Here is a 15,611-nt window from a genome sequence, read left to right as displayed (position 1 = left end):
ACAGAGGTTTGGCAAAGGGAGAAGGGAGGTCCCTGCACAGACTTCAGCTTTTGTTCTGAGTGAAATGGGAACCATCTGAGAGTTTAGAGCAAAAAAGTAATCTGACTTCCATTCTAAAAGGATGGCGAACAGATTACTAGAGGGCAAGGGCTGAAGCAAGGAGACTTGTAAGGAGGCTACTGTAGGTGGTGGCAGTAAAGGAGGTGGAAAGTAAGATTCTGGGTATACTCTAAGGCAGAGCCTACAGGGCTTTATGATGGATAGAGGATAAGAGAGAGAGTCAAGGATGTTTTACGATTTTTGCCCTGAGCAACTACAAAGGTAGAGTTGCCTTTAACTGAGTTGAGGGAGAATGCAGGGGAACAAGAATTCAAGAGGATATATCAGATATTCAGTTTTGGACATTCCAAGTTTAAGATGTTTATTTAGACAAGCAGGTAAGAGGTGCCAGATAGACGGCTGCATAAACTGCCTTCTAAAAACAATTCCTGGGACTTCCCTGGTGGTCCAGTGGCTAAAATTCCGTGCTCCCAATGCAGGGGGCCCGGGTTTGATCCCTGGTCAGGGAACCAGATCCCGCATGCCGCAACTAAGACCCGGTGCAGCCAAATAAATAATTTTTTTAATAAATAGGTAAAAAATAAAAACAATTCCTTCCCCACTTGTGAGGGGCTTACTTTTTTTTTTTTTTTTTTTTTTTTTGCAGTACGCGGGTCTCTCACTGTTGTGGCCTCTCCCGTTGCGGAGCACAGGCTCCGGACGCGCAGGCTCAGCGGCCATGGCTCATGGGCCCAGCCGCTCCGTGGCATGTGGGATCTTCCTGGACCAGGGCACGAACACGTGTCCCCTGCATCGGCAGGCGGACTCTCAACCACTGCGCCACCAGGGAAGCCCAGAGGGTTTACATTCTTTACAGCAGTCCTAAGAAGTGGTTTTAAGGCTCAAGTGTCTGATAATGGGTGATGAGCTAAATAAATTATGGTTCATAAATCCAACAGAATACTATATAATCATTAAAATCATGATCTTGAAGAATACTTTAAAAAATGTGCTCAGGGGGCTTCCCTGGTGGCACAGTGGTTGAGAGTCCGCCTGCCGATGCAGGGGACACGGGTTCGTGCCCCGGTCCAGGAAGATCCCACATGCCGCGGAACGGCTGGGCCCGCGAGCCATGGGCGCTGAGCCTGTGCGTCCGGAGCCTGTGCTCTGCAACGGGAGAGGCCACAACAGTGAGAGGCCTGCATACCGCAAAAAAAAAAAAAAAAAACGTGCTCAATAAGTTAATGGTAAATGAATTTATCTCATCTAGAAGAGGGTGCAATCTAATGTCCTTCCTTAAGACCATAAACTTTATCCCAGTAGAAGAAAAACGTAAGGAACAGAGAGGGATACATTCCAGAATGTCAGCTTAGTTAAGGTGCCATATGAGAAGTCATTAAATACCAAGGAAAATTGTGAGAAGGCCACTGACAGTGCAAGATCTGGACCTTCCCTTTATCAACCCATTCCAAAGTCATTCTAAAGGACAAAATTGGTTTCAATCAATTCCAACTGAGTAAACATAGTATCATTTCAGGGGCACCTTTATTTCCCCACCCCAGCACACATACACAGACCCCTCTCATTGCTATAGCTTCAAGTCCTGATTACAGGAAAAGTGTTTTGTGTCAAAATTTTTTAAAAGTTTAATGCCACGGGTACCCAAGCTGATTTCAATATATTTTACTGAACTCTTCTTCCTGTGCTGTAAAAGCCTCTTCACCTTCTTGTTGCTTATCTTCCTACATTCCAGTGACTAAATGAGTGTCATTTAACCAAGGTGGACATGTAAGCATTCCTCTCTTTGGAAAAAGAAGTCAAAAAGTGGTTCGAGGGCTTCCCTGGTGGCGCAGTCGTTGAGAGTCTGCCTGCCGATACAGGGGACGCGGGTCCGTGCCCCGGTCCGGGAAGATCCTACATGCCGCGGAGCAGCTGGGCCCGTGAGCCATGGCCACTGAACCTGCGCGTCCGGAGCCTGTGCTCTGCAACGGGAGAGGCCACAACAGTGAGAGGCCCACATAACGCAAAAAAAAAAAAAAAAGTGGTTCGAAGGTTTCAGAAAGAGGGGACAGGAGGCAAATTTCGTGGACTTGTGCTTATCATATGGTATGCCCTGGTCACTGGTCTAAATAGGCCTGGGTGCACAGCATCTCAATTTGCAAGATTAAGACTGTTTTTTCCCTTTGCTTTTATGTTTTTTTAATTAAATGTTTAGTAGATATACTTATAAAATATATGTAGAGTTTAAACAGCAACAATAAACAAAACCCCAGGTACCCACCAGCGCATTACAGAACATGACTCTCACCTCTGTAGCTCCACTGTATGACCCTCCCAGATTTCTTTGCCCACCATCTCTCCACTGAGGCCTGCAGAATTTTGTCATTATTGCCTTACTTTTCTTCATAGTTTTACCCTTTGTCTTTTTATGGAGTAAAGAATGCAGAGAACAGTTTTGTATGTTCTTAAATTTATATAAATAAAATACATCAACTGCTTTTCCAACTTGCTTATATAGCTACAGTTTATGATTTCCGTGTGTGTGTGTGTGTGTGTGTGTGTGTGTGTATACGCAGTAATTCCTCTCTTCTTTGCTATGTACTATTATGTAAATATACCATGATTTATTTATCCATTCCCCTGCTGATGGATACTGGGGGTTATTTCCAGTTTTGGACTCTTAAGAAAAATAGTGCTGTTAGGAGTTTAAATGCCAAAACATTCAGCAGTTTTAGTGACTCTCAGTGAAATTCATGACATTGGTAGAGGTTACTGAGAGATGAATGACTTGGGCATGAGTGAGATACACAGTTCACCAAATGAATCTTAACGAAGGGTAGGTAAAAAACAAAACAAAAAACTGCACATTGCATCTCTATGGTTAGAGCACATGGTGTCGAGGTGAAGAAGTAGTAGCTGAAAAGCTGTCCTTATCCCACTCCTCCAGCCACACTGTGAAGCACTTTGGGTGTTGTATTATGGAGTTTACACCTTAGTCTGACCTAATCATGTCCTGGCTTATCCTGAAAAGACTTAAGCAGATATTTTCATGCTAGGCTAGTGCTTCTTAAACCTTTTTGGGGACAGAGCTCTCTTTAAAACGTGCTGAAGCCGGGACTACCCTGGTGGCACAGTGGTTAAGAATCCACCTGCCAATGCAGGGGACACGGGTTCGAGCCCTGGTTCGGGAAGATCCCACATGCCGCGGAGCAACTAAGCCCGTGTGCCACAACTACTGAGCCTGTGCTCTAGAGCCCACGAGCCAAAACTGCTCAAGCCCTTGAGGCTAGAGCCAATGCCCCGTAACGAGAGAAGCCACCGCAATGAGAAGCCCGCGCACCGCAACCAAGACTGGGCCCCGCTCACCACAACTGGAGAAAGCCCGCACACAGCAACGAAGACCCAACACAGCCAAAATTAAAAAAATTTTAAATGTACTGAAGCCAAGACATGGAAGCAACCTAAATGTCCATCAACAGACGGATGGATAAAGAATATGAAAAAGAATATATATGTAACACAACACTGTAAATCAACTACACTTCAATAAAAAATATATGTATGAATTTTAAAAATCATATTGAATGTGATTACCGTCTCCCTAGGAATATGCATGAAACATATTTTGCATATAATTTCAAAGGGCTCCCATATTGATAGACACTCAGAAGTCTAACCATAGACGCCAGTAAAAGAAACTCAGACTACAATGCAAGTGCGAATTAGGTAACACTAAAGAGAGAAGAAAACTAAAGACTAACAAGAAAAGACTGGAATACATAATTACACAGATGCTAACCATTTAACCTAATTGGAACAACAACAATAAAAATCCATCAAAATGCAGCAGTAGGCTGCAGTAAAGAGGTAAAAATGGAGGTAACTTTTCTTGCCCTCTTATTTTCCAGAATGTTCACAAAGATAGTTTATATGCATTTACATTTATTTTCATGTAGCTATATTAATTTATGCTAGAAAAAACATACAGATTTATAAGAATTCCTTTCAAAAGTCTTCCTTTCCAAACTCCATTTTGTCCCTGTGTTCCCCCATCCCAAATTTTCATTAATGGACATGAAGTCATTCTTTGTACCAGCTGTGATGTGCAGCATTTGGTTTAGAAATGCACAAGTGCGAATGAAAGAGCCTTTTAAAATATACAATGTAAGCAATTAGCAGAAAAAACAACAACAACAGGATTTCTTTTATGCCACTTAATACCTGGGCATAGGGGAAAAAAAAAAGATCCTAAACTAAGGAAGATTAATAAAAATATGAAGGAGACTTACCAAAGGATTAGAGACTGAGTCCTATGGTTAAAGACAAAGCAAAAGATCACAATTTAATCACCAGAAGGAATGTGTGAGAACTTACTGTTTTTCAGAGGGGAATTTATGCAGTTTCAAAGTCTCCAGATTTACACACATAACGTAACCATAAATGTGAGCAGAGCATTAATTTTGTCCCATTTTCCTTTTTTAAAGTAATTAGACAATAAAAAATGCTTCCAAAGTGGGAGAAACTTGGAATATAATGGGATATTATTAAACAAAGCTATTTGTATGCACTCTGGTCTCCCAAATCTCAAGACAGTAACATTTGTCTGTGCCATAGAAAACACTCCCTCTGAGACCAGAAAGGGCTTGAATAAAACTGCCACTACTCAGTTTTCAAATCTAGCACATTCCCTAAAGTACTCTTCACCACCCTCTTCTACTTTTTCATGAGACCTTATGGCAGGAACATTCCATTGCATTCCGTCTGCAATCAGCCATAATCCCTGTGAGCAGAGTCCAGGCCAGCTTGCCAGCATAGCAGTCTTTTAATGCAGCTAACACATGTGGCTACAGAAAGTTCATTTCAGTTTTTCCAACAATTCTAGGTTCAAAATCCATGCTCTATCCCAATCTTAAGCCCAATTTTTTAAAAACAAGCCATTAATACTTTCTAAACATAACAAGTTGGCTCACTTAAAATCTCTCAAAAGTTATTTGGATTACATATTAGTCAAATTACTAAAAAACTGCCGTATAAAATTGTAAACAGAAATAGAAAACAGCAGAAAACTGAAAACGCCAAAATTCTAGAGGAAAAAGTCTCCGATACAATTAGCTAATTAGCTTTCCAAAAACAAACACCTTTCAAAGAAACCAAAATTACCCCAAACTTTCTGAACCATGACAAAGCATTCAGCTAGAAAACTAACACTACTTTTTCTAAGGCTGATTCATCTAATGAGGACTTTTGTTTCAGGAGGCTAATATTATTTTAAAAGTCACAAATTTCTCCTGGTGAATGTTTAAGCGAAGAGGCAATGTGTTATAGCCAGATGAGGCTAGGAGTACCAATCTAGATATAACACTAATAAGTCCTAATAAGCTACAATTCTGAAACTTTCCCCAAACATATGGGATGTTTAGTTTAATCCTCAAGGTCAAGTTGAAATACCCTCCGATCATCTATGAATTTTACATGTGCCCTTTGCCAAACTCACATCTGCACTTTTTTAAAACCCTTTTTTATGGCAAGTATCACTTTGATCATTTTTACTTTATATTGAGGTTATTTTGGTATGTCTTGTCTCCCCTACCACAAACTTTAACTCCTTAAGGGCAGGGTCCTAAGGTACATGCAACTCTGTGATCCCTAGAGACTCACATTACAGCAGACTCTCAAAATAGGAAGAAAAAGACATAGGGCAAGACAGAGCAGAGCCACTCAGCCTGCTGTCTAGAAAGGTTGTAGACAAAATATGATGGAAAAATCATTGGTAGTTCAGCACTGTGCTTAAGGTGGTCCACAGACTGGTTTTCGTAGTACTAGTACAATAAGCCCAGGCCTGGTCTAACCATATTAATTACTTCTAATAAAAACCAGGCATCTCTTCATTAATATTTCCTCAAAAGACATAAATATTTTCAGTAATTCTGGAGAGATCTTTGGGGAAAATAAACAAGAATGAGTAAATAGAACTTAGCATCCTCCCAAACTCCAAAATTTATGGCCCTATCCTTAGAAAATGTTCAACTAGGAATCTTATTTTCTTCTTCAGTTTGCTGTCTACTACAAGTGAAGACATCTGAAATCCTTCATTCAGAATGAATATCACATTTGGATAATTTTACTTTTTTCCCCTAACCTGACATTATTTTCTATACAATCAAAATAATAAGGTCAGAAAGAGAGCCACATATCTTAGATACAATGAGGTCTAACATTTTTTTTTATTAGCCATCAATAATCTCAGTGAGCTCTTAATCCAGATGATCAAACACTAGCAGTCAGAAAATTAAGCAGACCCAGATCCATTTCACATAACTATCCAGAACTATAGAAAATCTTAATTTTGCTACACACTCTAATAGTTTTATTCTCCTGAATAGTCAATAGATTAGTTTTTTTTATATTGGTTTAGTACTTAGCATACCATTATACATATAGTAGATACTTGTTAATAAAATCCTATTAACTTATATGGATATTCTCTCATGTTAAAATCTCAAAAAGAAAAAAAAAAACATCTTTTACAAGATATAAACATGAATAGTTTTACTCAGGTGTTTAAAATATACAATGCAGGGGACTTCCCTGGTGGCACAGTGGTTAGGACTCTGTGCTCCCAATGTGGGGTACCCGGGTTCGATGCCAGCTCAGGGAACTAGATCCCACATGCATGCCGCAACTAAGAGTTCGCATGCCACAACTAAGGAGCCAGAGAGCCGCAACTAAGGAGCCAGTGAGCCACAACTAAGGAGCCCACCTGCCACAACTAAGGAACCAGCGAGCTACAACTAAGGAGCCTGCCTGCCGCAACTAAGACCTGGTGCAACCAAATAAATTAATTTTAAAAAAATAAAATATACAATGCAGTCAAGACTGTAAAATAAGTTACTATTATACCTTACCACTAATTAAAAGGAAAAAAACTACCTTAGAAAAAGATAATCCTGTTTAAACTATCTCTTGAAGGAAATCTAACACACGTTACTTCTAGGGAGAGGAACTGGTTGACTACGTGATGGGGTGACAGGAATGTTTGTACTGTACACTCTTTGTACATTTTGGATTTCATACCCTCTGAATGTTTTACCTATTCACAAAAATAAATCAAAACTGGGGTGAAATTAACGTAATGCTATTTGACCTTGACAATGAATATAAACTTATAACCCATTTAAGATGTGGGCATTCTAAAATGATCTGTCATCAAGAAAAAATGTTAATATTATTCTTTGTACTAATAAACATTTTCCATTTATTTTTATTATATGATAAAGTGATTTTTGCATTCGTGGATATGGCCTTTTAATACTCACTTTCTCCTTAAAAGTTTTTAGTTTAAGATTTCCAACCCTATAAAGAAAGTAGCAACACCCCAACCATTAATGAAAATCCATCTCCATGACACTGGGGATTCCTGGATAGTTCAACATGCAAAACAGAGAAAAGTATTTCTTTCTGGAATCAGTTCTGGCTCCTGATCCAGGATTTCCTAACATCCGCACTTTAAAAGAACTTGTGATACACACCATCATATTTAGAGGCAACACCAGCAGTCAAAAATGCCTCCATACTAAGTTATAGTTAAATGCATTTTTCAGGAAGAAACAAGGGGCTCAATAATCAGGTTTTAGTGTGCTCACTTCAGCAGCACCTATACTAAAACTGGAACGATACAGAGAAGCTTAGCAAGGCCCCATGCAAGTTTTTAGTTATACTGTGTAAAACTTAATTCTTAAAATGAAACACAAATGATAACATAGCTTGAATGAGTGACATTTAGGAATATAAACATTTGTTAGAGAACAATACTGAATTTTGCATCTCTTTTTACAATTATTCATAGGATATATAATTCATAGAATCACTGGCACAACTGACAAAGAAATGTAAAGCACAAACAGTGGTACAGCAGTTTAGACTCCTACTTTTCAATCTTTTTTTAAAAAATAAAATGTTGTGAGTCCTATTTAGCAAGTTCAGAAAAGTATGTAAGCAACAGAAGGTTCAAAGTTGTATATGAGGAATCTATATCAAAAAATAAATGGCGAACTCACAGTAACAGAGAATGATAGCTGAGGAGTGGGGGAAAAAAGGAGATTCTGATCAAAGGGTACAAACTTTCAGTTATAAGATAAGTTCTGGAGACCTAATGTGCAGCATGGTGACTATGGTTAATAATGATGTACTGTCTATGTAAAATTTGCTGAGAGAGTAGATCTCAAGTGTTCTTACCACAAAATAAAAGGCAACTATGAGACATGATGGATATATTAGATTTTGCTAATCATTTCACAATGTATAAACATATCAAAGCACCACACTGTAGACCTTAAATATATATAGTTTTATTTCCCACTGGGAGAATCCTCTACACAAAACACTGGCCCGCAAATAGATGACATCAGCATGTTTCCTCAACAACTCAACATTAACTTGTATCTATCTGAAAGAACAACAATTCAGCTTCATCACAAAGTTATAGGTTTTAAAACAGTAGAACCTACATCTATTTTAAGTAATAGTTTGCCTACAGATCCATATCAAGTAACTAATTCAAGTACCAAAAACCCCTTCAATTTTGAAGGGGCTTCAAATGAGCTTCAGTCATTTTTCACCTAAGCAACTATATAGGGAAACAAGCTAGGAAGCAATGACTGAAAATTTTTAGTAATAACTTACAAGTTTACTATCTGTTTTAGCTATATCTGTTGTTCAACTCAAAGAACCATTGTAAGGAAGCAGAGTAAGTGTGAAGACCATCTTGGCAAGCTCAAGTGCTTTTAAAATCAAGAAAGCAAAGTAATCTCGGAGGCTCAACAGGTATATTTCACAGCATCATTTACTAAAAATCACTGCTTACACCTTTACTATCCTTAAGATTTCAACTTAATAACACTAACTAAATTCGTTCAGTTCTCTAGGGACTTCTCAATTGTAAAGAAGAAAATAAATAGTCCATATTTAAATATGCTACAGCAAATATCACAGGGGAAAAACATTCAATGGATCATTCAGAACAGCAAAGTTCAAAGTGTTAATAGCCAAATGTTCATTTATTCTGATCACGGCAAGCAGGAAAAGGGGGAAGGATAGGAAAATGAGACAGAGTTGATAGAACACAACATGAACTCACTGGTTGAGTTGCCCTGCATCTGAATGATGCACTTGGATTCTTTGCTGGTCTCTCGAGAATTGAAGGGCCGCACACGGACAGCCACCTTCACTGAGGCTCCCGACATTCTGATGGTCTTGTTATATATATGCAGTCCAGAAATAAAGAATCAAATCTTCTTATGAAATTATGTTCAAGTTTCCTTTAAAAAAGAAAAAATGATTCATACAAGATAGTCAGAATTAAAGAAAGCATGGGATAACTTGAGCATACGAGCCATTATCTTAGTACTATTTGTTTCCATTTCTAAAAACCTCATCCCTTTTCTTCCCTATAAATCTTATATTCTCAACCGTAAATTATCAGATAGAAAATAAAGACTGTGATTTGTTTTCCTGTTCCATTATCTCTTTACCATGCCTAAAAAGTCCCTAGACTTAATAATAAAAAATTTAACTGCAAAGTAACAAACGTCTTCCTTGCTCTCTGTTTTTCTGGATCAGTCTTCAATAATATATGAAAAAAACCCAAAATGTTTATTTGTTAAAGAGGGTTCCTTACACAAGTAACTTGCCATCTGCAAAACAACTTATTACTTGTCTTTAAAGAAATGCACTGAACTTTTTATATCTTAATTTCAGTTTGAAACATCCAGTTACATGATGTATATTTAAACAGCAAAAGGACAAAGATAAGCTCTAGCTAGCTTCTTTAACTATAGATATCCTGGGATTCCTTTAACTTCTATGAACCCTTTCATATGTATCTCATTTGGCCCTTACAACCATCCTGTACAATAAGCAGAGGTTTCAGAAGACCCAAGTTCTATCCTCTGACTCACGGCAGAATCAAATCACTATATTTCACTTTTGAATGAAGCCACAGGGAAAAATGTGAACATTTTTTAGAGGAATAGTTTCCCTCCCAACAGAACAAAACGAACACTATTCTGTGAAAATAACCCACATAAGTAATTTCCACAAGAAACAACAGATCTCAATCTGTACTCTATCCGTTACATAAACATCTTCAAGAAGAACTGAACAAAAGAAAAAACTAAGAAAGAAAAATACTTATGGGTCCAATTACCAGGGAACTCCAACAGAACTTAAACCTGTCCAATTTTTTTCCACATAATTAAGTAAAGGTTAGGAATGCTAACCTCCAGCTGAACAACTACTAATTCTTTCCACAGGAAAAGGCAAAAATAAATACTCTATCTTATTTTCTAACAGCACTATCACTATTTGAAATGCTTGTTTTTTGGACCATGTCTATTGTCTGTCTCTCACACCACCACCAGAATGCTCAGAGACCTTGTTTGCCAGCACTTAAAACAGTATCTGATGAAAGAGCTCACTACATGTTTGCTGAAGGACTGAGTTAATGAATTATATTTCCCAATTGTGAGAATCATCTGTTCAAGTCCTCTACCTGGTTTACTGACTTTTTTAATTTGTGTTTCAAATGATTACAGTATTTATTGATATTAATCTTTTTATATTTGCTGCAATGTTTTTTCCAGTCTGTTTCACATTTTATTTTACAATAAACAGATGGTTCTTTTTTTAATACATCAAACATTTATTTTAATCACATTTATTAAATGAAAGCTTAGAGTTATTAACCCTTCCAGTCGATACAGCATGACCTATAGTCAATAGTTGAATACTTTGCCAAAAGAGAGTGAATGAAGCATTTGCAAAAAGCAAGACACACAACACATTTCAACCCCCCCGAGTCCACTTTAATATACAGCCATCATCTCAACACTCAGTATGTCCCATTATCTTCTCCCCGAAACGAGCAACCTCTGCCAATCTTCCCATTTCTATCTGGACCCATACCATAAATCTTAGAGTCATCTTTGCTTCCTTCTCTTTGAATCCTTTCATTAGTGCTAACATTATTAATGAAATACCATATGAAAACTTTTAAAACATAAATTTCCATTCTTCTATCCCCTCCTTCCTCTCATTTCCATTGCCCTAACCTTAATCCATGTCCTTACTACCTCATGCCTAGGGCACTTGCAATAAAGAAACTAATCTTTGAGCTTTTAGATTTAATCCAATAGTCCTTAAATGGGGGGAGAGGAGCAGGATTTGCACAAAACAATCACACAGGGGTCTTTTGAAAAGCAAATGAGCCTAGCCACCCCCCTTTTGAGATAGGGCCCAGGCATGGGTTGTTTTGTTTTATTCATTTTCTAAAGATTATGTTGTAAACCTCCAGCTGAGAACTCTACTCAACTGCTTAACCCTACTGCAATATTAACCCTTCTAAAGCATGACTTTTTTTTTTTTTACTTATTTATTTTGGCCGCGCCACGCGGCATGTAGGATCCTAGTTCCCAAACCAGGGATTGAACCCGCGCCGCCTACATTGGAAGTGCGGAGTCTTATAAATCACTGGACCACCAGGGAAGCCCCCTAAAGCATGACTTTCAATTTCACTTCCAAACCCAAGAACCTTTTCTTACTCCCCAGCACTTAGAAGATCAGTCAAGGTACTCTGTATTCTAGTCAAGCTCCTTTACTATTCCACACACGTTCTTTCACACCTTCTAACAATTTCCCCCCTACAACAGATCTATGAATCTTCATTTTCTCCTCTACTTGATGGCCCAGCTCCAGTCTTAACTCTTCTAAATGACTACCCAAACATTCCAGGAATCACTGGTATTTCCTACAGCACTTACAGTCCCAAACACATTGTGAGAACACTGTTATCACTTTACACGACTATATTCTAGCTTGTATGTTCTTTAATAGCTTCCCAAAGTGAATATCCTATTCCTTCAAAAATCTCTTTGAACTTGGGTTCCTTGAAAAAGTGGCTAATTCCAAGTCTGGGCAAGAAATTTCAAGATGATTCTGGGACATCTTAGTATGACCACAAGCAAGAAATCAAAGACTAATATGGGGTCATGGCAAAAAGACACAAGTGCCAACTTAAAGGAGCTCCCACTGGACAAAGATGGGATAATTGGAGCATAAAAATACATACATACATACAAACACACTGCATATGGACTGAAAAACATTAAATATATAAATTCATGAGTTCATAACGATACTTTCAAAAACCTCATTATTCTGAAAACTGGCAAATAAAACAAAAGAACAGAGCATGCGTACAGTCTGTGTATCCTGTATAAACTATATTCCAGGACAGTCAAATAGACAACGAGGACAAGCTCTTCTTTACAGAAAAAGTCTGACTAATAAATGCAGAAGAAATGACAGAATTAGAATGTCACCAATTCCCAACCCTACTAACATAAAGGTTCTCTGCATCATCACTATCTACTAAAAAAGCCTTAAACGAAAGGTTGGTTGATAAGGGAACATTATATTGTATGATTTAGGCTGACAAAATCTGAACCAAATGATCATCAATCTTAACATCACTAAAAGTGGGGCACGTTGGTGGCCTATGCCTCCTGATGTGCTGCAGTAGGAAACACACGGCACCAGCTAGTAAATATTATCCCACTCCCCTTAAAAAAAAAAAAAACTGATAGAATCAAGCCTCAGTTTATAGGACATATAGGGAGCAAAGAAACAATTTAAATGATACCTAGAAGATACAATCAGCCAAACCCAGAATACAGAAAAATCTACAGTTCAAGTCACCCAGTTTCTTCAATTAAATAGCATGATTTGGGGGAGAGGGGTGGTAATAAAAGAGACTTAAATGTTGACAATTAATGAATATTGTAGATATGTAAATTTTAAAAAAAGAAAACTTTCTTCTTTTGTGTTCTATTCGGGGCCTACCAAAATGTTCAATGCTGCTAACTAACTTACAAACCGACAACAAAGGCTGAAACCTCCTTGCTAAGCTTTAGATTATAAAGTACTATTTAGATATAAAGTACTAGGAGCCGAAATACTAACCTCTTTACTATTTAAAGTCCCCCACACATATACTTTTCAATAGTTGTTTCACTCTTCTACCCAGCTAGCCTCCTGGCATACCATTCAACCTAACACACCCAAAGCCCAAACATCTCTCCACCTCCCCCAGCTCTTCCACCTCTTTTCTATTTCTTTTAATGTTCTCACCATTTTCCTGTTCCCACACAGGCCAAAAAGCTTGTTTCCTCTATCCATCTAATCAACTGCCAAATTACATGGCTTCCACCTATAAAAATCTCTCTCCATTTCTACCACTGCCATACCATCCCTTTTACACCTTCAATACATCTCACCCAAGACCGTTAATCATCTTAACCACTTTTTCTCTTTCTTCCTCCTACCCCAACCATACTACACAATACTGCCATTTTCATATATTCCATCCATACTATGCAATGCTGCCAGATTCACACTCCTAACGCACAGGTCTCTTCATATCACTGTCCAGTTTCTCTACTGTCTACCAAGCAATGACTGAACTCCTCACCAGTGGCTCTCAATGTGTTCTGTAACATAAACCACCTATTTTTGTGTGTGTGTGTGGTACGCGGGCCTCTCAGTGTTGTGGCCTCTCCCGTCGCGGAGCACAGGCTCCGAACGCGCAGGCTCTAGACGCACAGGCTCAGCGGCCATGGCCCACGGGCCCAGCCGCCCCGCGGCATGCGGGATCCTCCTGGTCCGGGGAACGAACCCGTGTCCCCTGCATCGGCAGACGGACTCTCAACCACTGCACCACCAGGGAAGCCCAAACCACCTATTTTTACAAGCCCACAAAACACTGCCTTCCATCCACTTTCCTTAACAAACCACCCACCAGAGGGTTTCCTGAAAGCATCTCATGTTTTTCTGTCCCTGTGCCTTTGCTCCAATGCTCCTTCTACCTACTGTACCCTTCCTCCTCTCCTGTTCTTCTCAAAATCCAACTTTTCTTCCAGGACCTTCTCATATGCTACTCATTTTTAAAGCTTTCATAGATTCTCCCCACCTTGCAAACCAAATGCAAATGCTTCTCCATTTAATACTTCTCAACTCATTGACCTTACCTAGGGCAAAATGAGTTATTTGTTTTTCTTTTTTTTTTAAATAAATTTATTTATTTTATTTATTTTGTTTTTGGCTGTGTTGGGTCTTCATTGCTGCACGTGGCATTTCTCTAGTTGTGGTGAGTGGGCGCTACTCTTCTTTGTGGTGCATGGCCTTATTGCGGTGGCTTCTCTTGTTGCGGAGCACGGGCTCTAGGCACGTGGGCTTCAGTAGTTGCAGCACGCAGGCTCAGTAGTTGTGGCTCACAGGCTCTAGAGCGCAGGCTCAGTAGTTGTGGCACACGGGCTTAGCTGCTCAGTGGCATGTGGGATCTTCCCGGACCAGGGCTCGAACCCATGTCCCCTGCATTGGCAGGCAGATTCTTAACCACTACGCTACCAAGGGAGCCCTGTTTTCCTTATCTCTGCTGTAAATTTTAAGTTCCTTGAGGACAAGACAGAATTTTAGTCACGCTTTTAGTCATTCTTCTTTGTAAGTGATAGGTATATTTTTAAATTACTTTCCCAAAACAACCTGAACCTAAGTACATTTTTTTTTTCTGATTTAACTGTCCTGTGGTAAAACTGCAACCATCTTCACAAGTGAGTTAAAATTTTATACAGTAACAAGAAACTACAGTTAAGTGGACTACAGAAAGTGTTACTTTGTTACTTCCCTAAAACTACAAAGAGTATCTCTTTTATAATGGATGTCCATCAAAGAATTACAGTTTCAAAACTCCCTGATCTTTTTAAAAAATTACCAATTATATAAATCTGAAATCAAGTTTAAATTCCAGTGAGAAACAATAATTACAGAATATTTTTAAGAAGTTATAGGAAAACAATAAAAATTATAATACATTTTCCAAGTTTCATAGAGCCAAAGGCAGGTAGGAAAGGTAACCATACATACTCTAAATCACTTACACAGCCTCAGTTCTAGGCTGTTCCTCTGACCAGTTTTCCTTCCTTATGACATACGATTAGAAGCATTAGGAAAATGGAATGGAGCAAAAATTCCAGAAGCCTTCACTAACAGTAAAGGGATAATAAAACATTTAGATCTAATTCATTTGAATTTTTCTAAATTTTTGCACAATTGCTTAACTTTGACCTTGTGCAATTCTCTCTTGCCCTCAGAGGCACTCTGGATTATTAGGAGCCTAAGGAGAAGACTAAATGACTTCTCAGCAAAGTGAAAAAACAAGAATGAAATAATCTTAGATTTTTGGTTGGTTGGGTTTTGTAATATCCCTTTTTTATAGAAAACAGCCAGAGTTATATTCCTAAAACAGAGGTCAATGCATGTCATTCCCTCTCCTTAAAAGCATTCAGTTGGTTTCCATGGCCTCAGAACACAACCTAAAAATTCATGAGCCTCCACAATCCAACCTCCTTCCCCAGTCTGTTTTCACTGCCCAACTTTAAGCCTTCTCCACCAAGCACCTCTTACTACACCAAGCATGTGATGCTTGGAAGCTCACTCTCCCTTTTAACCTATTACAAGTC

General features: G+C 38.6%; 1 protein-coding gene and 1 non-coding gene across 6 annotated transcripts in view; one reads left to right on the top strand and one right to left on the bottom strand.

The window, feature by feature from the left end:
• Positions 1 to 15,611, bottom strand: part of KIF1B (kinesin family member 1B) — a 148,175-nt gene that overhangs the window by 123,621 nt on the left and 8,943 nt on the right. For all 5 annotated transcript variants that reach the window (XM_060013900.2, XM_060013919.2, XM_060013909.2 and 2 more), the window contains exon 2: positions 9,176 to 9,356. In XM_060013900.2, the coding sequence (XP_059869883.1) occupies positions 9,176 to 9,281 (106 nt within the window). In that variant the 5' untranslated portion in view covers positions 9,282 to 9,356. The remainder of the gene's footprint in view (positions 1 to 9,175; positions 9,357 to 15,611) is intronic.
• On the top strand, positions 7,675 to 7,776 carry LOC132416265 (U6 spliceosomal RNA). The gene has a single exon (XR_009517526.1). It is a non-coding gene; the product is annotated as a U6 spliceosomal RNA (small nuclear RNA).

This window comes from Delphinus delphis, chromosome 1 (genome assembly GCF_949987515.2).
Source record: "Delphinus delphis chromosome 1, mDelDel1.2, whole genome shotgun sequence".
Lineage (NCBI taxonomy): Eukaryota > Metazoa > Chordata > Mammalia > Artiodactyla > Delphinidae > Delphinus > Delphinus delphis.
Note: the sequence above shows the minus strand (reverse complement) of the source record. Positions and strands in the feature narration are given on the sequence as shown.